Here is a 25,990-nt window from a genome sequence, read left to right as displayed (position 1 = left end):
TCAGGTTTAAAGTTAGAATGCAAACAACTATTTTCGATTAGGATTAAACTCAGGTCTGCCTGCAGCTCCAGAAAGAGAAGTGCTGTTCCACCTTGCTGGACTCTGGCTGGCACTGATGATGGGTACTGACCCTCTCTGCTCAGTTCTATTGTGTGGACGAAGGCAGAACAGGACTGAACGTCTACCAGGGATGCACAGAACTGTGGCGTAAATTGGCCATGTATTGACCTAATGTACAGTATGTGTGGCAGTCAATTGCAGTGTCAATGTGTATCCAGTTAAAGCTCACATGCCTAAATAGAAATTGTTGAAATGCCCGGTATGCAGTCCATTTCAGTGCTATCTCCTCTCCTGCCTAAATGCATGTGTGCAGAAGTCCATTTTCACCAAGTGATTGTAGGTAGAGTAACAGTACACCAGGCATACAATATTCACACTTAAATGCACTGGGCAGGGCTCTTGTAAGAACAGTTCTCTCCTATCCCTGGGCTAATCAGGAAAATAAGTATGAGTAGGTGATGCAGTGCAGAAAAAACTTCTCTTTTTTCCATGTGACTGGCCTGGTACAAAAGAGTCATCTTTTCCCAATTAAGCTAATGTACCTGGAGAGCTCCAAGCACAAACAGAGGGGTCTGGGCCCTGGGGCCAGGATTAGTGGCTGCTGCTCACCCTGTCACAGAGGGAGCCAGTGTAAGGAGTAGCTAATTAATGAAAGTCAAGGAATGTCTGGAGCAAAACGGATGAGAAACACCCAGGCACCTGTCTGTCTGTTAACAGCCTGTTTGTTAACTGCAGATGAGCTCAATGATATCAGCCCGAGAGTCTCAGAGGATGGCTGTCCGTTCTATGATTAATTGTGTTTAGTTAATGAAGTGAAAGGCACAGTCAATCTGGCTTGTCATAAAACACAAAACTGAATGAAAAATACGGATCAGCATCTGTCTGTACCCCTTTCTTCCCTGTCTGATGCAGTTAATCCCACTGGAAATAACTCCCCTACCTCTGACTGACTTTGGAGAGAAAACACACTTGGGAATCACAGGACAGCTCTTGACTTGAGAGCTACAATAGAAAAAATATAAGGAATCATTTAAAAAATGATTGAATCGCACAGTAGTCTATCTCATTTCTGCAAACATCACCTCCTAAGCACTCAGTTTCTCACTGGAAGGATAGTTTGGGCTGAATTATAGGAGAAACCCTGGTAACTGTTTATATTATTATCATTAATATAGTAAGTGCATTAATTGATAATTGAAAATGTATTAATAATAATTATTAGATTATTAATATACTCACCAGTAATCATATTTTTCTCCCTAGCTCTACTGCTTGTGTGAAACCTGTGTAACATCACTTGATTACACTTGCCTGGGACGATCAAATTACAGGTGGGTGTGTCACACAGGGATGAAAGTACATTTTGGAGGTATGTTTACTTATATACAGAAGTTACTAACAGTATTTTTGAAGTCCTTCCCCCTGGTTTCTCTTGATTGACAAGCGAGCTTCTATAAATAATGGTGGCAGTGCCATTTCTACAGCTCCTCCAAGAACAAGCCTTCCTGATCCCACTTCTTCAGAGAGTCCTGGAGTCCGGACCACAGATGCATCTGTTAGGCCACAAAGTACTACGGTAAGGACGGTATGAAGTACTGCCTCTCACTACTGGGCAGGGCTGCTACTTTTGCAAAGTTGTGGAGAATGGGCTATAACAACTGGGTGAATTTGCGATATAGGAATGTCAACATGCATAATGTGCATCAAAATCATTTGCGCATTATCAACTATAATTTGCTTGCATGTTTTGCAGTGGTTATAAGAGTGCAAAAACAGTAACAACACCCCCATTTCATAGCAATCTGGTCCTTTTCATTAGTACTAATGGTACTAATGAAGCATAAACATGAAATGCATTTTGGATATTTTATCTCCACATAATGGTGATGCGTGTTTTTCTGCACTAAGGCAATAAGCATGAAATATCTAGATCTTTAAATATAAGAATCTGTAAGTGCGAGAGACTGAAATGGCCCAGTCTGCTATCTGTTAATTGCTCTTCAGGGACATCCTTTAAGGAGAAAGGGAATCCCTTTTGCGTCTTCATGCAGCTCTTGTTGCACTCTTCTGACTGTGTAGCAGTGGGGGAAGCCAGCGGCAGTTCGTCCTGTGCTCTCTGGTGATGCTCCTCGCTGCTCAGGCTCTGGCTTTGCAGTCCGGCATCAACCTGCGCCGCTTCATCGGATGTGCCGTGCGGGAGTTCACCTTCCTGGCCCGGAAACCAGGCTGTGGGACGCTGCACATCACTACGGATGCCTGCTGGGGGCGCTGTGAGACCTGGGAGGTAGGGAAATGTGTCACCTATTGCTTTGGAAGGTCAGTAAGCAGCTAGGCTGCAACTAGTGTTAGTGTACAGGCCACGCAGTATATACAGTACGTTTACAATAGATACAGTACCGACTGGAACCAGAGTTTGTGACTTTAATTCTGGCCTTAAAAAACAGCTGGTATGCACTTTATGTAACAGAGATTGTGATTTTTTAAAAACGTTTTTTTTAACTGAATTGCTGTGGAACATTAGAAATGAAACACCACACCACAGAGCAGGAGAGGAAGGGAGTTCTGCTCTTTAGACAGCGTTAGCCTGAAAGCTGCTCTCCCCCCAGAGATCTAAACCAGCTGGGGGGCTGCTGCTGGGTTCCTAGTTTCACGCCTCTGACCCGGCAGTCAGAGGAGTTCTACTTCCCGGAGCAGTGTTTGATTTGAAGGTAAAGTTGAATAAAGAAAGAAGAGAATGTGAGGACACCCCACAGTTGTTGTGAAGCCCATGGTACCACCACAGCCGTTACCGGTTCTGGATTCTGCAGCTGACAAGTCGTATTTCTGTGGCAGACTCCCTCGTGCCTGTTCTTCTCCCAGTGGCTGGTACTCGGCCCTCTGCCTGCTCTGCTCTTGCCCTGTACTTGTAGCTGCTGCCCTTTTCTGTCTCTGCAGAAGCCTGTCCTGGACCCCCCATATGTCGAGTCCTACCAGCGAGTGTGCACCTACAACGAAACCAAGCTGGAGACGGTGAAACTGCCCAACTGCTCCTCCGGTGTCGACCCTTACTACACCTATCCTGTGGCTGTCAGGTGTGACTGTGGGGTGTGCCACACTAGCACCACTGAGTGCGTCTCCTCTGTCTAACCAGCATAGAGCCAGTGGGCACAAGGCTTGTCTCCCACACTCACGGCATTGCTTACTGTCAAACCTTTACTCACCTACCGCAGATATGGCACCACTGCTATCTTCTTGCTAGAGATGCTGAGCACTGAAACACTGGCAGATGGGGCACAAAAACGAATTCTAACTCATCGTTAATCCCTGGGCAGCGGTGCGGAGCTTTGGTCAGGGTTCTGGACCTGGGACTTGAAGGCTGTGGGTTCAAAGCCCAGGTGAGGCAAGGTACTCACCTGACCTATTCCTGTAAAATAACCAGCTGTTTAAATGGGTGCCACTTTAAGTTAAGTTGGATAAAAGTGTCAACCTAATCAATCAGTAATAATTCTATTTGCAGTATTTTAAATTTTGTCGCAAAGGCTTCTGAGGTGCACAGCATCTCCAGCAGATGTGGGAATGTGCCTGAGCTCAGTGAACTGAGGCAGTACTAGAAGGGCCTCTTTGCTAGCCAACATCTCAAGCTTTCTTTCTTTCATTCGTTCAAACAGTATATAACACTTTTTTTTCCTGTTTTCAATAATCAATTTACAACAATATACAACAAACCATTAAGGTTTCTGAGGTTTTGTTTTTGCTTTCTTTCTTTATGCGCCACTTGGCCACAAAAACACATCACCTTCTATCTATCACTGCATTCTTGGAGAAACACCAGCCTGCAGTTTTCATAGGTTGTCCTTATCGCCAGTGCATCCATCAGAGTATTTGAAAGAAGTCAGGTTTCAAATTTAACAGCTAATTTGCTAATTTGTTCATTTTGTTCAAGCCAGCAGTTGTCAGCTTTGCTCCAGGAAGGCTGAACTGCAGGTACATTATTGAACTGAGCCGACTCCCTGCTAGAGTAGTTTAAACCAGGTTGTTCCTGACCTTTAGATATGGATCATTTGAAAACCTATTACCGTGTGGTCAACAGTGTTATTAGTGAAAGAAATCACCAACATGAAATTTTATAAATGCACAATACTAAATTGCCTATGAATAAAACATTTCTATATGAAAACAATCTGGATCTGTTATTAATCATTAGCCCATAGTAGTTATCACCAGGTATTTAGAATCTGTTTTTTAATACAGGTTCTAAAGCATATGTAAATGTTTTTTGCAACCTCTAATCTGGAATGTTATTGAACTACTGTATGCAAGTGTCTTAGTGACAGACTGTACTTTGTGGTTATGGGATCTTATTACATACTAAAGATGTCTTTTTTGTTATCTTTTGTTACCTATTGCTCTCTTCCTCATAAATGCAGAACATAACATCCACTTTCACCTGTTAATGTAAGGGGCATAACATAGATCATTCAAGCATACCACCCCCCTTGACAATGAAGTGAAACTTTAAATAAAACAGACTTGAATTCTTACTGGTGTTGCATATTTTAATTGCCATCAAAGTATTTACAGTATTTGAGAATTCAACTCAGAACAAACAAAGCAATGATAGTACACATACACTACATGGGTACTGGAAATAAAAGGGAAAGAAACACTATATAATAAGTATGTTTAAAACACTTAAATATTGTTTGCATTTTAGTATTCAAGTTATTGCTGTTACCAGTGTTAAACCTGGCTTTCAGGAAATATACAGTACAAAGCAGTTGCATAGCGAACAGGCACAGTGTTGCAAGTGCACATAAGTGTACATAGAACATCGCTACATAATCAGAGCAAAAGAAAAAAAATGACCCTATTTTAATGGAGCACTTTGTGCCCTCCATCTGTTGAAAAAGAAAACCAGCAACTACTAAATCCCGCTGTTCCTGAGATCATCTTAAAACTACTTACAAGCGATTTTTTTTTAGCCAGCCATTTAACCAATGTAGCCTAGGGTCACTTTTCTTTGCAGTAAATCGGTATTAACAGAAGAAGGCACACTCACAGATAAAGGACACGCATACTGTATCACTGATCCAATGGGAGGCACTGCATATAGCAAGCTTCCAAACTCCAAAGTTTCTGCAGTAGCTTGCTGAGGCAGGTTTTACCTGGAAAAGACCAGTGCTCCTGATCTAGGTCAGGCTGCACTATTACTTGAAATTATGGGTACTTTTAAACATCGCATTTCCACAGTGTAGGCACTCGCAAAGCTTGGAAACAGAAATGCACCCACCTAAGGTCAATTGTTAGGTCTGTCAAATGCATAGCGTGCTTTTACCTTCAGTTTCTTCTGATGTATTGTTCAAATGAAACAATTACACCTTTTCAGGAGATAAAAAAGACTAAGCTGGAAACCCATCAGGTTGTAGTGGAACTGAAATAATCAGTCATGGGCAGAACGCCACTTTGCTGGAAGTGACGAGCTATTTTCGTCTTCGCTTCAGATCTACCCTGTCCACCCAAGGAAAGAGAGTGGCTGAGCTGCTCAAAATATCTGCTTCCAGGTCTGTGTTTTCCTCTCGGGGCATCTCAATTGTTTAACTTCTAGTCTTCCCACTACAATAAAAAGCAGTCTTTGAAATTAACACTCTTCCCCTAGAACCCCTCAGAGACCCCCTGTGCTGCACATTTTCATGTCTCACGGGATCCGTTATTTATACAGAACTCTGCTTCATGGGAAAAAAAAACCTGTTGCTGATTTGTCACTCCTGTCAGATCAAAGGATCTGTGTACACAAAAGAAACCCTCCATTTGGCAGTCTATTTACTTCAAATTATACTAAAGGTTAATGACGGTGCTGTTTAAAAAAATTCTAAAACCCCAAGTCCCACTCCTCTTTTCGCTGCTCTTTGCGCTGAGACAAAGGCTTCTACTAAAAGGCACAAACTACAGTTTAATTCCTCAAGCCCACCTGCTGATAACGGGCCCTGCAGAATGCAGAACAATTGACATAAAATTGCCATTCTCTCAGCCCACCAAGGCTGTTTTTTTTTTTACTCCCAAGAAAGCTGCTGCTGAGAAAACGAAAGATCGGGTCAGGCCATTTTAACAATAAGATGTAGAGTCACGTTAATCCGCTGTAATACTAACATTAACAGCTGGAGAAGGTAGCGACAACAGCAGTGCCGCAATTTTAAAAACTATTCTGTAAAGAAACATTAACGATTCACAAACCAGTTCCTGATCACTCACATTGATTTGAGACACCCGAGGTTAATTTGAATTTTATTTAAAAATTCACAATGTCTTCACATGTATATTATGCCAACTTTTAAATATATAACTGCTTTCTAATTGATTGTCAATAGCAATTGGAGGTTGTTAAAATCCACCTGACTCTTGATCTAACTTAATGCACACAAAAAAGAAAGAAAAAAACAAGACAAAACATTTCATTAGTGCCAACATTTGGCCATAAATTTGCACTCTGAAAGAATATTTAAACCCTGAAGAGATCAAATCCTTCTGTGTATAACAGGTTAGGTACCTCAGTTGTATTGTATTGATCAAAAATAGGCTTTTGGTCTTTTTCTGTTCTACAACAGAAAAGGTACACATACCAAGTGGCTTTTATTTGAATGTATCAGGTCCTGTTATCGAAAAAGATTCTAACCAAGGACTTAAGGACATCAACAGCTTAACATGGTACTGCAGTGTGGAGAAGGACAGGTACACTTAGAAAACTGCAGATGAGGAAGACATGGTATTCCTGTGAGCAAGGCCAGACATAAACAAGTCTTCTGCAATATGGCTGTAGGCTCACAACCCCACACTGCCTCATCCAAATCGAAACCACGTCCTCTGCAAGCAAATTAGTACTTCTCTTTGGGTCATTTCTGAATTGACTGCGTACCACCAGTTGCAGCACAGAAAAAGAAAACCACTCAAAGTACTGTATGTGAAACCTGTAGTAAATTCCAATTCAGGTATTTGGGCACAAAAAAATCAGGGCACTAACCCAGGAACCCAACAAACACCATTTCTGCAACTAATAGTTTAGGGTTCCTAAGGAAAGAGCTTTAATCAAGAGCACTAATCAAGGACAAAATCCAAGTTTAAAAACAGTTCCATTTCCTGGCATGGATTTCCTGCCAAGACAACTTCTCTTTATACAAAACAGTGTCTTACACATGTAAGATTCTTCTGAGCTCGTTAGGTTTCCACAGCCCTCACTGAGAAACTGACATGGAGGCACAGTGGAGAATCACAGGAGACAGCCACACCTTGTTAATGAAGGTGCCAAGCCTCCAGCATACGCTTTTGCTGGTAGAGCTCAGCGGAGTTGAACACTTAGTTGTTTCTTTAAAGGATTAACTGAGGCACTTACAAAAATATATTTACTCTCCAAACGTAGGCTAGAAACCAAATGCCACTACTTAGTCAATGCTCATCTGTCACTTATTGCTTGCTCATACAAAAAATAAGAAACATTACCAAAGAGAGGAGGCAGTCCATCTGGCTCAGTGGACTGTCAGTAGCTAAGTGATCTGAGGATCCCATCCAGCTGTTTCCTGAAAGAAGCCAGTGTTAGCTTTCACAACATGGCTGGGGAGCTTGATCCAGGCTACCATAACACTTTGTGCAAAGACGTGTTTCTTGTTTCTCGTTTTAAAGGCACTCCCCTTAGTTTCCGCCTGGGTTGTGTTTCACTGTGGCTCAGAAAGCCTAGGGAGGTGACAATTCCCTTCTGAAGAAAAATGACATTGTTACCAAGAAGTCGACACACGCAGAAAAACTGGGTGTTGAAAAATAACCCTGCAATAAGCTTTTCACAGGAAGAAGACTGTAATAGAGAGTCTTCCTCCACTCCTTCGGAATGTGCTGGAGGCACCACCCAACAAAGCAGAATTTGCCTGCTCCGCAAAGTCACATAAGCTTCATACTGTAGCTCTACATGTCTCTGCAGGTGAATTCGGGGAGGTAGAAGATGCTGAGATGTACAGAGTATTCTTCCTAATGTTTCCTGAATCCACACCAGAATCAGTCTTTGCACGGTGTTTGTCTCACCTGCGTCCAATGCAGGAGGATGCTAAGCTGCTGTACTCGCTACGGCACAGTACAGCTGTGGCTCCAGAGTGTCACATGATGTTCCAGTTTGTATTAGACTTATTTTTAATCAATTGATTCAATTACCCAGTCTAACTGCTCAAAACCATGCATGTCCAAAGTAATTAATGACCGATTAATTAGAAAGACCTCTAAAACCTGCAGGCTCTGTCTTTGAGTTTTAACACACTCAAAACAGCCACGATGTGACACTGACATCACCCAGTTCCAGGTAGACCTGAAAAGCATAAGCCGACGTTTGATTTAAGCTTGGCAGAAGAACACCCCGTTTGTTTTTTGTTTTTTTGTTGCTGCATCTTTGTAGTGCTTACAAACATCCACTGTTTCACTAGAAAGGCCTTGTGCAAAACCCTCAGATAACTGCCATTCGCAAGCCAGTGTATGTGTTTAATCGAAGCCAGCAGACATGTTGAACGTCGTGTGCCTGTTGCACACTGACACTGCTCCCCTCTCGAACCTCTTCCGACAAGTACGTTAGTACTTATTTAGTTTACAGTCTACTTGAGTTACAGCTAATGCAAATAATATACCATAGACTATTATTCATTTAAAACAATTCATATAAAAATTGGCATTTCTCACTCACAGCTTTTGTTAAGGAGCCACCATGACCCATACCAGTCTCTGGGCGTCATTCAAAGCACATGAGACCGACCTCAGGCTTGCTGGCCGACCCGGAGCCAGAAGGCTTGGGTTAACCTCTTTATGCGATAAAGGCACTGACACAGAAGAACACCTCGGTAACCGCACACCGAGAGTGCACTCCTGCGTGGATAAATGAACTGCTGTTCGTAATCCAGCGGTGTATTAAGCATCTTTCTGAACTGTAAAGCAAGAGAAGGAAAAAGGCCAGCAGTGACTCCGCAGAGTGAAAATGAAAACCCTGGAAGGAATCTCATGCAGCAGAAGAAAGGTGCTGTCACTGTATGTGCTCTCGAGAAGCTGACCTTGTAGGTGACACTGAATCGCAGATGATAGCAGTAAGGGTGCAAATTACAAAGTGAGCTTCCTCTTTGGCTTGACCGAAGGGTATTACAGCGTCGTCCCCACCTGGGGTGAGGAGAAAATGGAGAAAATGCTCTCCTCTCAGACTGCACTGTAAGGGGGGGGCAGTTGTGTCTGAACACAGGTCGGTCACTCCGCCACCCAGGTCACTGCAGCTACTGCTACGTAACGGCCCAGCCGGAGACAGAGAGGGGCTGCTGAGGGGATTGCTGTGAATCTCAGAGAGACAGCCTTCTTCTGAAGAGGAGGCAGGTGTGCTTGTGAGGAAAGGGGAGAAGGAAGAGGATGATGTCTGCCGGTTTCCTCTGGTGACGTCTGCCCACCCCCCCCTCCCCTCGCGTGGGGAGAGTGGCGCCTCTGTCCCTCCGCTCCCCGCCCCCTCAGACGATGGCGCAACAGCCCCTGCAGGACGCGCACCTCCTTTTCTTCTTCTTGGGGCTGAAGATAGTCAGGATGGCCTCGTCAAACACCGCCTTCAGGCCTTTCTGTGTGAGCGCCGAGCACTCCAGGTAGCACTGGGCTCCAATCTAAGAACAGAAGATAAAGAGGTGGTGGTGGTGGTGGTGGGGGGGGTGGGTGGCACGGCTCTTTCACCAGCCCACCCAGCCAACTGACAGGTCCGCTGTCCTGGTGGGGGCAGACCGGGCCACCCTGTCCGCACGCCTGCTGAATCTTATCATGGTTCGGCACTGTGCGGGGCCACGCTCTCGCCCGTGATGAGCACCATGGGGCCACTGTCGAGTGCCCAGCCAGCCTACCTCCACTGCCGAGCCCCCGACGGCACTCAGGCGTACACTGTGATGCTGGGCTTATACAGTATCAAAATGTACAACTGTGCTGGTTAGGTCACTTGAGAGCCACTAAATTCAGTTTTTGTACACACTTTTTGCAATGAACACCCCCTTACAGCAGTCCACAAAATCAGGTAACTGAAGGACGGTGGCAGTAGTGCTCAAATTTGATGCAGACCCAGACACAGGGCCTAATCTGTTGCTCAACTTGGTGGCTTTTCGATAATAATGATAAGAAGGATACAGTCCATATTCATGAAAGCTTTTTAAGAAACTTCTTTATTTTTTATCTGCAGATTTATCAGCAAACTGATATTAAGATCTGGAATAAAGCCATCTATATAGGCCTTATAAACTGGTTTATCGCTTCTCCTCAGAGATTTCTGCCCTAAAACTCTGCACGAGTCTCTTCATTGTAGTTACAATGTGCAGCGTATAGATACAGAATCACTGACAGCGCCAGTCAGCCTGACAAATCTGGCTCCTCTGTGGTCTGGCTGCAGTCCTTCTGTGGCAAACAGATAAGTTGAACAACAAAAAACATTCTACTCTTGCAAAATGCAGGAAATGTCTCATTGCAGTCTGCACCATCATCAGAGAAGTTGCGCCCTCTAGTGGGCCACGTTATCAAGCACAGACAAGAACATTAAGAAGTTCAAGAGGGATTTTGTAGGATCCTAACTTATTCTACATCAGGTATGGACTTTTCAGAACTCACTGTTAAACCTTATGACTGACTGTTACATTTACGCACGAAATGGCCATACTCATACGTTACTGCCATGTGAAGTTTATATACCCTTTCTTTGTCCTAGGAGAACAATACTAGAGAGATAAAAAGTGTAAAGTAAGTTGGGTTGGGAAGTTAACTTAAGATACGCTACCACCAATTTGAATCTGTCCTATTGATTTTAAACATTATTAGTTTTTCTTTCCAAAAAGGAGCCTGAAACCTAGCGTGGTAGAAAATGGTACTTCACGAATATGGAGTTCTGTTACCCCCAGTAGTGGACTGCTGTCCCAAGGCGGTTAGCAGGAATTGCACAGCCCTGCTCCATGCTTTGCTAATTGCTGGTGTCTGCAGGAGCACACTGTAGGCAGAGAGTGAGGTCACCTCTCTGGGCTACCCTCTGAGCTAAGCATGTGTCATGTGTCAGCATGCGTAGGCTGCAAAGGAACAAGTAATAGGTTTATTCCATGCTGACAAGAGAAGAAAAAAAAACACAACAAAGAAGGCTCCACAGCCGAAATGTTGTGTTTTCTTTCTTTTCTTTTCAGCATGGAATTAACCTATTACTTGTTCCGATATAGCAGAATGCCTGTCAACAGTGAAACCCCACCAACCTCTTTGGCCAATTTGACTCCTTGCTCAAAGGTCATGGGCTTCTCCTTCATGTGCAGCAGGCGGGCCAGGGTCTTGGGATCATCCCGCAAATCAATCTGAAAGACAAAAATACGCAACTGAAAAGAAAACTGTGACAGTATACTGTTAAAGGGGAACTGTAACGCTATTTTTATATTTTGGGTTTAAAGAGAATCAGCATTGATGAGTGCATTTCAAAGCATTTCAGGCTTGTGAATACATCTCTTTTAATCCAACAGAAAGACTGTTCTTGACTTTGATACGGTTTTGCCTGCAAATGTTAGCTCTGCATGCAGGTCGCGTTGGAACATTTCTGCGATGATATGTCTGCTGCACAACCTGTACTTATTCGCTTGTATATCACGTTTCATTAGTCGTGAAGGTGACTATTGAGCAGGAAGGGCGCTTCACACCACAGTCCTTGAAAAACTCTCGCTCTCGCCCATGGCAGGATCAGCAGTTTGCAACAGCAGACCGGCCATACAGTACTTTCACAAAGTTCACGGTTTAATAACCCGTCTGAGAAGAGTTCCCCTTTAAATGTAAAAAACAATGCTGTCTTCTGTGAAACAGGCATTCGTTTTCTCCCATTACACCGACCCGTGTGAAATAGCTGATCACAGTTCAGCCCCACTCGACGCTTCCCCCAGCGCCCATCTGGGAGAGATGAAGACATCAGCCCTCCTCCACGTGTACTCCAGAACCATCTGCTTCCTGTTCGCGCTACAGCAGACACAAGAGCATCTGGCTCCAGGCAGCTAGTGGAGCACGATGCAGGCGGTCATGCAAGGAGCAAAGACAGCAGGCACAGAACGTGGAGGTTCTCGGGGCTCACCTGCGTTCCGATGAGGATGTAGGGCACATGGGGCATGCAGGCCTTGAGTTCAGGGACCCACTCCTCCTGGACATTGTGGTAGGAGGCCGGGTTGACCACCGAGAAGCAGATGAGGAACACGTCAGTGTTGGGGTAGGACAGCGGCCGCAGCTGATTGTAGTCTTCCTGTTGCGCAGAGGAAAGAGAAAATCAGAGCTCTCAGTTCAGCCCCAGCTGAGCCCTTAATGGGTCAGCACAGAGCAGACACAGTTCTAAAGCTGGAAGAAATCCACTCCGTGCGTGTTCTCTCTAATTTATTTTCCTCCCTTCTGTTTTACATCTGGAGTTGGAATGGAAACCTTTAACTTAATCAGCGCTGCCTAGAAATGGCCTGGGAGGTCTGCTTCCTGATCTCAGGGCCTCCCCACACACTCCCTCAGGCCAGGCAGGAGGGGTCGGGGGCTGCATATCTGAGGATCACCTTACTTTCCCCAGAAGCAGACCCTCCCTACATGAGCCGTCCCTGCCTAGTCCAGGAGCGTGGGTGCAAACACAAACCCCCCACAGCCACTGACCTGGCCCTGTCCCGAACCCTGACCTGCTGCGTCTGGCCTCGCATTAGAGCCACCCTGCACTCTGCGTGGCGTGGCAATGGAGAAAGCAAGCCCCTGGGATACTACGCTATGCACGTTCCGAAGTGTCTCCAGGACAGCTAAGGAAAAGTGCGAGACCAGGACAGGATCAGGAAGTGTCCAAGCCGTTTGTGCATGTTCTGTAGAAGAATGAATCACCTCAGCAACCAAGTTGTTAGTGCTTTTAAGCACTTGCAAATTCACTGATTTTAAGCCTTCACGTGTAGTTCTTTTTGCAAACGTTTTTTTTTAAATATGTACTGAGTGTTCAACGCTTTAAAAACAAAGCTTTTACAACTTTTTTGCACATGAAGTTCCAGGGGAAGTCACATCTATCAGATGACATCTCTGATTCCACAGGCAGTTCACCATCTCATTTTCCACTTTCAAGCAGCTCCTTTTATTGAATTAAGGAGACAAATGGTTAGAGGACGAAAGCGTGAGGTTTACACTATTGCCGACTCCAGGCTTCTGCTTCATCACTCAAGCATTATCGATTTCTCCATTTCTGATCAATATTTAAAAATAGCACCGTACAGAAAGATTCAATGTTTTCCTGTTCTTGCCTTGCAAAGTGCAGATGCGTGGATTGAGTTTGTAACGAACGAACTCAAGGAACGAACGTGTCACTTGCACAGTGACAAGAAAGGGCGTTTCCTTGAAATGGCTATTTTGGACTTATGAAATGCCTGGGAAACATTGGGATTCTGTAAAAGGAATACGTTGAAGGCCCCCCCTCGTTTGTGGTTCACTGAACTGGTTTATACACTTCTGCTACAATGGAAATGCTGACGTTCAATTGGTTACAATTTTTCAGAAACTCAATTCCTTGCCTACGTCCCTGCTTGTGAATAATAAGACCCCCTATTGACTAGTAACTGCAGTCTGCAGGATGTCTGGAGCATGTCCTGTTGTACAGTTGGTGCACGCCAGTACAGAAAAAAGCCTTTCAGGTTTTCATCTCCAAACCTTGTCAAGGCTGTTTCCATTTCCCCTGCCACACAGCACCACGCTGAAACACAGATGTACGGAACGTGGGGAAGCAAGGCCAGGAACATGAGCGGTTCAATGTGCTCACAGAAAAATAAAAAGATGTGCCGTGCAGAATCTGCCGACTGTAGGCTACAGAAATAAAAAGTGACAAATGAGAGGAGGCCATTGGACCCATATGAAGGTGGCACAGTGTCAGTATGGGAGTGAATCAGAGGAGCACTTGTAAAGGACTTGTCAAATTTAGCATGCGCAACTGAAATCAGACAGTAAAGCACCTCCAGAATTGTGCTGTAAATTAAAGCAACTGTATTCATTTTGGTGGAGATCAGAGTCAAACTATAATTCTGTACGATTTACTTTCAATGCTACAGACTCCCAGGCAAATGCGATATTCATTTCTCAGTATTGTATGAACGCTAAAGAGACCATTTTTTTAAATTAAATTACATTTCTAAAACAGAAAATTACATTTGCTAATAGGGAGGTGAAATCATGTGTTACTAATGTTGCCAAGAAAAGCTGACAAAACAGCCCTCCTCACATAAATCACTGGAAATAGACTGGGGAAATGTGAAAATTCAACAGCGCAAAATTGTCGGATGGAAATGTCTTTGCACAGGTGTACAGGCTGCAGTGTGATTTTCAACAGGACAGTTTAAATATGGACGTCATGTGCCTTAATTTACTTTAGATATATTTGTTCTATTAATAAACAAAATGGGGTTATGCTATAATGTCCTGATTAAATTATAGGTGCAACAGCTGATTTGGGTTAATTATTTCAATGTCGGATCAATGCTGCGATGTTGAGACAAATTCTCCAGAATTCTGGGTGTGAGCTGTGCATATTGCCCCCGTTATAAATCCAGAGAATACTGAGACACATTGAGATAGCAGGATTCTCACCCTAAACATGAAGCAGTCCTGCTGTGAAGAATTGTGGAGGGTCTATTTATCCTCTGCCAATAACTGCTCTGCAATGCCATGTGATGAATCCTGTTCTGCTTCTTTAATTATTGGGTTTATGGTTCTGCTGACACACTAAAATTAGCTAAGAGAGTTCAAATTACTTTATCATCTCTGTGCAGGATGGACCTTAAATTCACAAAGATGAGGACCTGTTAGAGATGATGACTTCTAAGGTGAAATGAATGATTATTCTTGTCTGTCTGTGGTGGCCTGTTTACATGCTGGCTAGCTGGTGCGCTCAGTGAACACACTCTTATTTCCTTACAGAGGCACGTGCTATGTCAGGTGGCACCTGTGATCAATGTCTAAATCACCCGGTTGTGGTTAATTACCTGTCCAGCAGTGTCATACAGACCGAGCAAGTGCTGCCTCCCCGAAACTGTCACATTTACTGCAAGAGAAAAAAAATTAAATGCAAGTGTAGGTCATGATACATACATACAGTATACAGTATGACAGAACATGAGAACACAATCAAATAATTGCATTTTTTTTTTTACACAATGGCACAGGAGCATGGCATTCTAGAACTCCTTGTTTATCTTTCAAACTCCTGAGGTAGAAATTAGATATGAGTCTCTGAGCCATTTTGCACAGAATTTTTGCACAGTTTAACTCTAAGAATGCACTCTTTAAAAAAATCCAGCCATTCGTCTTCCTCCTTCAAAGTGTTGATCAAAAGGCCCCGGGTCTAAAGCCCATTTTGGACACTTTTTCATTCATTTGTACATTTCTGCAAACAAAATTGTACTTTTGCTACTACTGAATAATTCTTTGATGTATAATTAAAACATAAAAAGCTCACAGAAATACGCAAAAGCATGCGTCTAGTAACACAGCTGCTTCAGTTAAATTTGGCTTTACTTAGTAAAAAAAAAACCAAAAGCAGTTTAATGCAGCACTTCCTGTATTATGTTCTGTTGTCAGAACAGAAAAAAGGAAAGGATTGTGGGGGACACACAATCCCTCCTCCTGTCACTAAAAGGACCTCATTAAGACACAGAAAACAATGAGCAACAAAAGACAAATTACTGGAATGCAAACAGAACTAAAAGACACCCTCTCACACACCTTTGAACAGCTGTAGTGGTGAATTCTGTTCACATTGGCTACGTGTGGTAATATTGCACCCTGTTGATTAACGATATAAGGATTTATTACTGGGCACTGGCATTAATAAATGGCAATTAAGAGCCACACTGTAACATCCCAGGCCCAGAGCAGTCAACTGTTTGCAAATGCTGCTCTGACACTCCACGGTTCTATTGTGTAACCCAGCAGGTTCCGTTTGTGTCATTTAGCGTAACTAACATTCTGAAAAGCACGTCTTCGGGGGCGGCGATCTCTAGATGAGAGTGTAGGATATTGCTCCCCCAACTTGGATGTCGAACATCACCACGGGGTCAGAAAGCCAAGCGTTCCACCAAATCTATATAAGAAACTTGCTCTCGAATCGCAAAAAATGCAAAAACGGAACACAATCTGATGAGTAACAAGATCTTTACAGAGTGCACAAAAGTTTCTACAGCTCTTCAGACTGGACAGTAACTTAACCCTGATAAACACCATGTCCCTAGTCTGCATTGCTTATTGTACACAGGAAGATTTTTATTACTATAACTTTAAATGACATTGTGTATTCTAAGTTACGATACAATAAAAGGGGCTGAGTTCAAGACTCACTTCTTCTTTCCTGTGAGTTCAAGACTACTGGAGATCAGGACATTCCAAGATTCAGAAAATGACTATGCAAACCCACTTCAAATCAGCAGTATGAAATGAGGTGTTATTGTAGTGTTCTAATATGTGATGGCATATTATGGATGAAAATGCATGATGTGTCAATTGTACTCCAACAGCAAAAAAAAAGTTTTTCTATAATGTAATGCATCATAAAATCCCTTTAAGGAAATCTTGCTGCTTCACTTGCAATTATGGACTTAACATCTCACCAAGGACCAACATTTTTTTTTTTACTGACGTGCATATAACAGACCCTTGAGCTGAAGAATATCTGCTTCCCTAAGGACCTTAGTGGTCACAGCCACAGAAAGATTGCACAATCTGTTCAGGCAGCAATAATGGGCGATGCATGTTTTAGAAAAGACAGATACTAGAAAAGTGCAGAGGGCTTCAAGATGTAACTCTAATCCACAGCAACAAAGCTGTGGTTTTTTTCTGCCAGATGTAAAACAAAGCTAAAAGTGTTTGGGCATTTTCTATAATGTAACAGAAAGACCAAATAAATCTATGGATTACACAACAAGATTTGAAGTATAAGACAAATATGTGTTTCCAAACACATTTTGTGGGAAGTTAGTTCTTCTAACCTATGCATGCAAAGGTTGCTTAAGAAAGGCTGCTGCTGTAAGTAGTGTTTGGGGACCAGCAGGTGGTGATCTTTCCTCTTGTATAAAAAACTGCATTGTAGGAGCTGTCGTCCTTTGGAGAGATGCTAAACTGAGGTCCCGTAAAGATCTTACGGCGCTGTTTGGAAGAGTAGGGATGTTGACTTTAGTGTCCTTTAGTGTTTAAATTCTACAATGGGCTTTGCCGATCTGGACTCCCTCTTAGTTCAGCTGGTGAATCAAAGGCTCACGTCTCTACCTGATCCGCTGTGCTGTGGGGCTGCTGGTGCAGAATTGCTGCTCAGTGGATGATGATGTGGATAACCACCTGTATGTGAGGGGCTTAGCGATGGAAAATGCTATACAAATGCAGGGAACTCATCGAACTGAGTCAATAAAAGTGAGTCTGATTCATTTTAGTTGATCTTCCCCAGTTAGATCAGCAATGCACAAGCATTTATCCACATTGCTGGTGGATATCTACACATAGAATATCTTGCAAAACACAGTGCCCGTGAAACCGTGATTTCTGTGCTCATCAGTCACTGTAAGCTCTGTGACCATAAAGGGCAATGACATCTAAAAAAACAATGAAAAGAATAATAATAATAATAATAATAATGATTAAAATAAATTAACTTGCATTTTTAGGCTTCTCTTGCATGTTGATCTTAAGAGAGGAAGAACTTTCAGAGGTAAAAAAAGCGCAATGTGAATGTACTGTACAGAAGCCGACATACTCAGCTCAGTTTTTCTCCTTCACCTCACTGTGACTCATGCAGACAGATTTTGGCCCCAAAGGGTGCTCAGTTGTCATTTTGGCCTCATATTTAACCCTATTAGCAGAATGCAAATAATGCCAGTACAGAGTCACATTAAATGTGTCAATGAATACTCAAAAATGCCTTAAGATGTAAGTGAACATTATTATACTGAAGGATCAATCTTCTTCACAAGACTCTATCTTTCAGGCTATTGCTGGCTTATTCAGCAATGTGCAAGTATTGCTCTTGGCAAAGGACTGCAATAAATGTAGAAAATGTAATTATTTATATTGAGTGTATTTATACAGCCTTGCAGTACTAGAGATCAGTGGAAACTGCAGTGGTAATCTGTTGCAGTAGAAAACAATGTTCTAACTAGGTGGAGTTAAAGCAGGAATGACACTTCTGAAACCTTCTGAAGAACAGGAAAACGGTATTTTTCATATACTCTGCTACCAGAAACGATCTTGGATTCTAAGACATTCAAAGGCTCAGAAAACACAAAAAGCAAGTTCGAGACAAACTTAACCTCAGACTTTAAATTCAAGCCGAGATGGAGTTTGGCTACCCTGTATTTTTCCTCTCACTTGGCCACACTGGGCTCTTGAGTTTATACAGCGCAGACATCTTCCAGCTGAAGTAAGTCTTACTGTTACTGTTTAATACACTGTCAGTGTTACCAAATTAATGAGAGTCACTGCCTGTAATTAAAGAATATAGTGAATCTCCAAAGGCCTACTGGTCCAAACTGACTTCAGTGTGTTATATAACAGAATATATCGAAAATACAGACAAATGCAGAACGGTGATCTCAGAACTAACAAAACTGATGCAATTCATGATTGCTGTTCACTTTTACATGATTAATTACACTATTCTGTCTCTAAAACAATTCGAGAGACTCTAGAGGGATTTAGAAGGTGTCCTAGAGACTCTTTGGCCTAAAAGGGGTATGTTAGACAGTCCAGCATGAGAAACCCCAATGTCGTAATGCTGCGATGTGGCCGATCTTGCTTTGATACATTTGCAGATTACAGAACATAAGATCTTGAAAAACTGAATTATTAGGTCGACCATATTAAAACTGAACACATCTGGCCACGGATTACAACAGGCGAACGTCTGACTGAAGCACAGAGCTTCAATGTTGGTTTTGCGTTCTGTGCTGAAACAAATTCAGCGAGGACTTAACTCTACCCCATACTATTCAAAGAACAGAGAGTGTAACAGCTGAGCGCAGCCAAGTCACGCCAAATGAAGCACACTCTGTTAGTGTTCAGACGTGCTTTATAGTCTTCAAATAATTCTATATAGAAGTCTCATTGCACAGCAGGTTGGAAGACAAAGGTGTCACTGCCTACATTTGGCAGCAGTGTGGTGAACTGAGAAGCAGAACGATTTAAATCTTCAGAGCGGAGGAGTGGCACTGTGACAGGGGTCTGGGATCTGGGGAAACTCCCACTGGGACAGCACTGCCACAGGAGAAAACCAAGGACCTACAATGGGGTTTTATTTTCTGCGCAAACTGAATAACAATGAACAAGATGTGTTTGCACTTACATCGCGAGAGTGTGGAGCTAATTCTACAGAATAAAATCAGACGGATAAGGCAAACAGAATTCTTTTTAGAAGAAGGCTACCTCTGTCCACTTGGCAAAGTCGTTTAGATGTATTAGTTCTCCATCGTAGTACAGTGTGCAGGATCGTAACAGGTGTTTCCTCTTATTTATTTATTTTTTTTAAGATAAAGACGTCCTGAAGAAGAAAAAAAGAACAGACTCTGAATTCCCCCCGTGCTTTCAAAGCAGTGAGGCAGGGCTCGGATGCACACAGAAAATCCTTGAAGATAAAAAGGAATCCTGGGGAAAGCAGTTACACGTCCCTGCGAAGTATTTTTCAGCTAAAAACAGACGCCAGATATCCTGAAGCCTCGCTGGTCCTATTGCGTGTTTGATGTGGAGGCAAGATGCATTCTGGCAGACGTACAGCCCACTATTATGTTCTGCCTGGGGTAAGGGGGAGCACAACACCTTTTCATCCACCCCTAATATCTTCCAATTTCCACACATTCATCCATGTGTTTTAAACAGCCGCCTTGGGACACGTTTTACTGCCCATTCCTGTCAGTTCGTGGCTCCAATGAAAGCATTTAAAGTGCAGAATTAAGGGTTTCGAAAACTTGCTGTGGAAACAAAGGCGAGAGCATAGCACTTAATATACTACACTGCTGCTACACACTACTCGCTCTTAGAAATATAAAGGATTCATTGTGTTTGTCTGCTGTGACACAAAAGCATTCTGTCACAATAGTGCCATTACATAATGATGGCGTGTTAAGCTTCTCCCCTACAAGAAATGTTCCAGAGAACAAAATGTTTTTATTCATTTATTTCATTTTTCTGTTCATAGCTGCTGAGCAGCTTTGTTTCCCTAATGAGCTCAGTGAGCCTCTTAAATGACAGCTAAACTGGCATTTCTGTCTTTGCAGCTGAGGTCACCCAGCAATCTAAAAAGTGCCACACAGGCACAACCTTTCTCTTGTTTTTATACAAAGTCCAATCTTCCTTACAGAGGTGATTTTCATCCCTGCCTAACTTCAGTCCTCCCTCCCCTAACGTAACCCCTTCTCCTGACCCCTCAACTCGTGGTGTTGAAATCTGGAAACAGGCTCAATGTGACCTCTCTCACTGGCACTGAGGACTTTTTTTCTATACACGATTAACTGATATTTTTAACACGAACAACAGGGCTGATTCTCCAGAAGTTCAAATTCTTGATCAACTCTCACATCAAAGCGTGAAAGTAATGTAAAACCTGGAGGTGCCAGACCTACATAAACACTTATAATAATAATAATTATAATAATTGCTTATACTTATATAGCGCTTTTCCTGGACACTCCACTCAAAGGGCTTTACAGGTAATGGGGACACCCCTCCACCACCACCAATGTGCAGCATCCACCTGGATGATGCTCTCAAGACAAGATCCACTTGTCTTGCTCTGCCATATTAACACATAATCCTACATTTATAATCCTCGGTTTGATGATGTTTCGCCAGGACCATCTCTTCCGTGTTGTCCATCGTCCAACTTTTTTTTATGTAACCTTGGAGGCTGTCAGACTTCTCTTCCACTGTTGCACAGAATTACAAGTTCTCTCCAGGGAGCTCTGCTGTGTTGGATATCTCCCAGACTCTGATGCATGCACAGTCACCATCCTCACAGAAAAGTTCATTTTAATGGTATTTCCTATGTGGGCTTGCATTCTGCATCACCAAGTTAATTGATAAACCTGTACACAGTGTGTCAGCCTCAGGCTTAGAACAACTTTCTAAAATCTCCTAGCATTCCTTGAAGTTAAAGCATCGTTTCCTTTCTTTCTGTTTAGCCAAACTATAGTTACCCCCTCATTTCTTAGTTGTTGTGTTATTTATTCAGCATGATTTCGTGGTTTCTTACATTAACAGTTGTGATTTTAATTAAACGCAGTTTTGTATATTGAGTGACAACACAGTTCCCCATTGAAATGTGTTGACAGAAAAGCTACAGATTACTGCACACTGTCATCGCTTAACAGCACAATTCTAATGTTTATTAGACAACACAAATAGATCTAAAAAGCAAAGGGGCTTATTAAATTAGCTTTGTTTTTTTAATGAATCTTCTGTATTGGAAGTTAGTTTGGAAAACTGCAGGGCCTTTAAAATCAACTGCATGCAATTTTTTTTCCAGACACAACAATGTAATAATTCTAAACCAAACCCCCTTTTCTTTAAAAAGTGTATATTCTGCCATTAAATAGTATTGTATAAATTTAGGGTAGATACAGAAAACGTTATTCTGTCCCACCCCCCCTAAAAGAACCTGATTTTTAAAAACATTATCAAGCCTTACCCTCTGTCTCTGAAACATTTCATCTTATTTAAATATGAACAATTTCCATCAAGACCAGCAAAATGTGTATAGTGCTTTTCTTTTTCAAGATTATAACCTAAACACAGAATGTTATCTTATCTAGAAAGTTGATCATATTACTTACGGAACTTTTGTGTAATAAAAACAGCATTAGTGTACTAGAGATACTGCTTTGTTTAAAATCTGTAGCTCTCAAGATAAAAGTTGACACAGTGGCTAGCTGTACCACCAGTGTGGATATACAGTAGATGTGTCCAGTACTGTACAAGTTCAAGCACTGTTTATACTCTTTTGAAAAGCACTGGAGTCTTTTCAAAAGAATTTACAGGCAAAGCACAACATGATTTACATTTATCTTTCCTGGGATGAACAACAACATACTTTAAATTATATATTGCCATTAATTATATGCTTTAGGAAGTATTAATAATTAGATATGAAACATTATATTTGCACTGAAGACACCTAGCTGAAAGTTTGATAGCACACTTACATATTATCACTAAAACTTAGTTGTTTGCTGAAAACAAGTTCAGGTGGACATATAGTAAAGACAATCAAAGTCCTAAAATGCTGGATTTTTATTTATTTCAGCACAAGCATTGCTAGTTTTAAGAAAAACAATAATATGTGAAACTTGCACTAGATATCATATACAATGTAGCTTAGCCAGTGTTTTTCTGCTTTTGAGAGACTTTAAGTTTCATAACTGTAGAAGAACTTCAATATTGGAACATAATCTTCAAGCAGCTCATTAAGGTTGCAAAGAGTTAATATTTTAAATGTATGTGAATGTTTTTACTAGTTATCGAAGCCTCTACTTTGAAATGTCCGATGGATTTCTGAAAATACGTACACCCCCCCTTTTGGGCCAGTGGACATTTGGCATAAAGTTCACATGAGTGGAAAAAAATGTGAATCTTTAATCCTGTGATTTAAATCCTGCTTTTCTCATATTCCCTCTGGATCTGACATGTGTTCAAAAATGATGTCAGTCCTTCCAGGAATGAAGTGATACAAGAACTACGGTCATATTACCATATCCTCCCATCTTTCAGGAAGCAGTCCGAGACTCTATGACTGTGTATTCAAGTATGTCTGTCTCACCAGCTGCCTATCAGTTTGACTGACACCCAAAGAGCAGTGGAGCCCTGCACCCAGGATAATTCTCTCACCCATCCTGGCACCTGTACAATATGACCAGGGCAAAAAAGTACTGAGACTGTTCCAGGCCAGAGCCAGTGTCCTGTCTGCCACAGAAACTTAAGTCTAATTTAATTCCCTATTTCTCTATTATTTTCTCTACTTTTTGTTTAACTAAGGCAGCTACTGATGTCAAGATTCTCAAGAGGAACAGTAGATCCAGATAGTAACAATAAAGTGATAATTGTATACACGCACTTTGCCACTCTATAGAATAATTCTCTAGCAATAAGCTCCAGAAAAACCTTACTGTAGAAGCATTTTGCAAAACAATTACCATTTTCGGATCTGTTTCTTCATAAGCATTTTGACCTGCCTGTTGTATTAAATGCATGTTCTAAGATTTGTACTCTTAGCGTTTTCAACAAGTTTTGAAAAACACATAATTACATCAAGCCCCTGGGGGTCAGAATGTGTTTAGGTGGCTGGATTTTGTCTGCACGCTCGTTTGAGCTGTGAAAACAACCACAGCTTGTTGCTCTTGGAAAAACAAAAATCAAGGCCAGTGCAATTCAAAATATTTTCACAACAGGCTCCACAATTAGCATTATGGGATGCATTTTAGCGGTTTTGTTAATATCGACCCGTCTTCAAGCAAGTTATAATTAGTGGGATCCACTAATAGCACGGTTTGTTTTCGTTTGCTCTTCGGTCAAGAGGAAAGGAGCTTTTCTCCTTGTTACCTAACATTACGCAATGATGACAGCTGGTATTTCGTGTCAGAGACAGATAGCGGTACCCACGTCTGTCCGGGGAGCAAGTACTCCACAACCCGAGCCTTGCTGACACGGAGGAAATAAGATACTGTAGCACTATTGTGTGCAATCGCAATGATCTAATTATACTTCACAATTCACCTTTTCACTTTGAATCGCCACTCCGTACTGCCAAACAATTACAGTAAGCCGAAAAGGTCGAAATCACATTTTCAGGAATCGAACCCAATAAGTATTTTTACCCTTCCCCACTTTTGAGTGTTTTGAGAGTCAGTTGGTCTAAAGCACAGAAAAGTGCATAAACTTTTTTGTTTGTTTGTTTTGTTATAACCCAGCGCCCCCATGGATTCTCTCTTTTTTTTAATATATATATATAACCACGTGTCAAGTTTCGACTTTGAATTTTTAAAAGCCCTTCTCTAGCAGGCAGCCGTCTGCCGCCACCAGCCCCAGGCCCGGGTAACGTCCTCGGGCTAGCAGTTACGCTCGTCTCCCCGTCCTCGCCCTCCGTCGCCGAGCCCGGCCCGTCCCTGAAGACCCCCTGGCCTCACGGATATCGGAGCGGGGGGGGGCGGCTGTGTCCAGGCAACCGCGCGCGGTCGGCGGCACCGTACTCTACCTGCATAGTGGTCAAACACCGTGGGCACGTACTCCTCCGGGAAGGCGTCGTTGGCATAGCTCATCAGCAGGCAGGTCTTCCCCACCGCCCCGTCGCCCACCACGACACACTTCAGCATCTTTTTCACATTATTCCGAAAGCTGCCGCCGCCGCCGCTGCCATCTTCCTCCCTAATTTCCATCCTGCTTCGCCCGCTACCAGCATGGACAGAAAAAGTCGCCCGAACTTCTTCTCTCTCTCTCTATATATTTTTTGTACTTCTTACTGCGGGTATATTTCGCAGCGCATCGCGTTTTCCCGGGATGGGGGGGGTAGAAGATTTACTTCTGCCACTTACGTTACAGAAAGACCGGTACGAGATCGAGAAGTTTTTTTGTTTTTGTTTTTGTTTGGTTGTTTTCCTCGCTTCTTCCCCCACGTTGAGCTGAGGATCAGAAAATCTTCAAGTCGGCTAGCCTCGGCTGTGGCGCTGGTAGGACTTGTCGCTGCGAGGGCTCAGCGCCGGGGAAGAAAACTTCACGAAGGCTGTCACGGTGAGGCTCAGAAAAGCGTCGCATCCCGTTTAAAATCCTCGGCGGGTCTCCCGGAATGAGAAGAACGGCTTGGTGGGCGATCGCTTCTTTGTTATTTTGCGGGCTGTATCTCTTTTTCTTCTCCTTTTCCCCCCCCCAGTTCCCTGAGATTGGTTTCTGACCTCCCCGATCGCTTTCCGCCGCTTCGCTACAGTGTCAGGAAATCATGGGTTTCCTAGCGAATTCCATATTAGGCAGAGTGGGCTGGGAACAATAGTAGGTCTGTGCCTTATGTCCAACACAGGAACTGCACCCGAGCTGGGGGAGGAAAATCCCAGGACACCGGCGCCGCTTCCTTCTACCTTCAAAATGGGACGATACCGCGCTGGGGACGGGTAACAGGCTGTTATTAAGGATGGGGATTCAGATCGCCTGCCGAGAATCCCGTTTCGCGCGGAACGGCGGGGAATCGACTGGATCCGTCCCGACTCAGAGATCTAGCGCCCAGGCGTCTTTATTTTTCTCCAGATGTTTGCGGAGCCGTTAGTTCGAAAGTTGCACCGCTTCCTCGGTGCATGGTGGTTTCAGCCGGTGGGTTTTTAATACCACCGCATGGAAAACTGAGGTCTGCGCGTCCGCTTCTGAAATTACTGCATTTTTTTTTTTACCAGCGTGAGAAGCCTTTCGCGGAGCGTTAAACTGAAAGAGGAGGGAAAAAAAGCTGCTGCTGTTTTTGTGTGAGGGGGAAAAAAAAGAGACTTCACCTTTTCGTTCAAATAGGTCTTTCAAACATGTTTCGCACTTTTATCACATCATTAGCACATCATTTACTTACTACCTACAGCTACGAATAGCACAGCAGGTTCAGTTCAACACTAAGAAAACGGACCTTTTATAAAATAATATAATGTACGGAACTGGAGGGGAAGCAGACTGCAATTCACCTTGTCCTGACACTAGTTTCATGAGCACGGTGCACCAAAGAAATTTCAATGTGCACTAAAAACAAAACACAAGCTCAAAAATAGTTTTGTACATGCAGCTGTAGTTCCTCTGATTTGGAGGGTGTGTGGAGAGCTGTCTTTAATATCAGCTGGTTTATCAGCGTAACGGGGCAGCTGCTGGAAGTCATAAGCAGTACTGTCGTTTGGAGATCTTACAGCAGCAGCAAAGCTATTTT

General features: G+C 42.9%; 2 protein-coding genes across 2 annotated transcripts; one reads left to right on the top strand and one right to left on the bottom strand.

Moving 5' to 3' along the window:
• The first annotated feature begins 1,520 nt into the window (after positions 1 to 1,520).
• On the top strand, positions 1,521 to 3,186 carry gphb5 (glycoprotein hormone subunit beta 5). Its single transcript, XM_088925889.1, has 3 exons — positions 1,521 to 1,636; positions 2,143 to 2,344; positions 2,995 to 3,186. The coding sequence occupies exons 1-3, from the start codon at positions 1,521 to 1,523 to the stop codon at positions 3,184 to 3,186; spliced, it is 510 nt and encodes a 169-aa protein (XP_088782015.1).
• Positions 3,187 to 4,581: 1,395 nt separating this feature from the next.
• Positions 4,582 to 25,016, bottom strand: rhoj (ras homolog family member J). The gene is made up of 5 exons (XM_088925455.1): positions 24,299 to 25,016; positions 15,063 to 15,121; positions 12,158 to 12,322; positions 11,304 to 11,399; positions 4,582 to 9,695 (listed from the first exon to the last, which is right to left on the bottom strand). The coding sequence occupies exons 1-5, from the start codon at positions 24,477 to 24,479 to the stop codon at positions 9,549 to 9,551; spliced, it is 648 nt and encodes a 215-aa protein (XP_088781581.1). The 5' UTR covers positions 24,480 to 25,016; the 3' UTR covers positions 4,582 to 9,548.
• Positions 25,017 to 25,990: the final 974 nt, after the last annotated feature.

This window comes from Atractosteus spatula, chromosome 9 (assembly GCF_055471065.1).
Source record: "Atractosteus spatula isolate fAtrSpa1 chromosome 9, fAtrSpa1.hap1, whole genome shotgun sequence".
Lineage (NCBI taxonomy): Eukaryota > Metazoa > Chordata > Actinopteri > Semionotiformes > Lepisosteidae > Atractosteus > Atractosteus spatula.
This window is presented reverse-complemented; position numbering and strand designations above follow the sequence as displayed.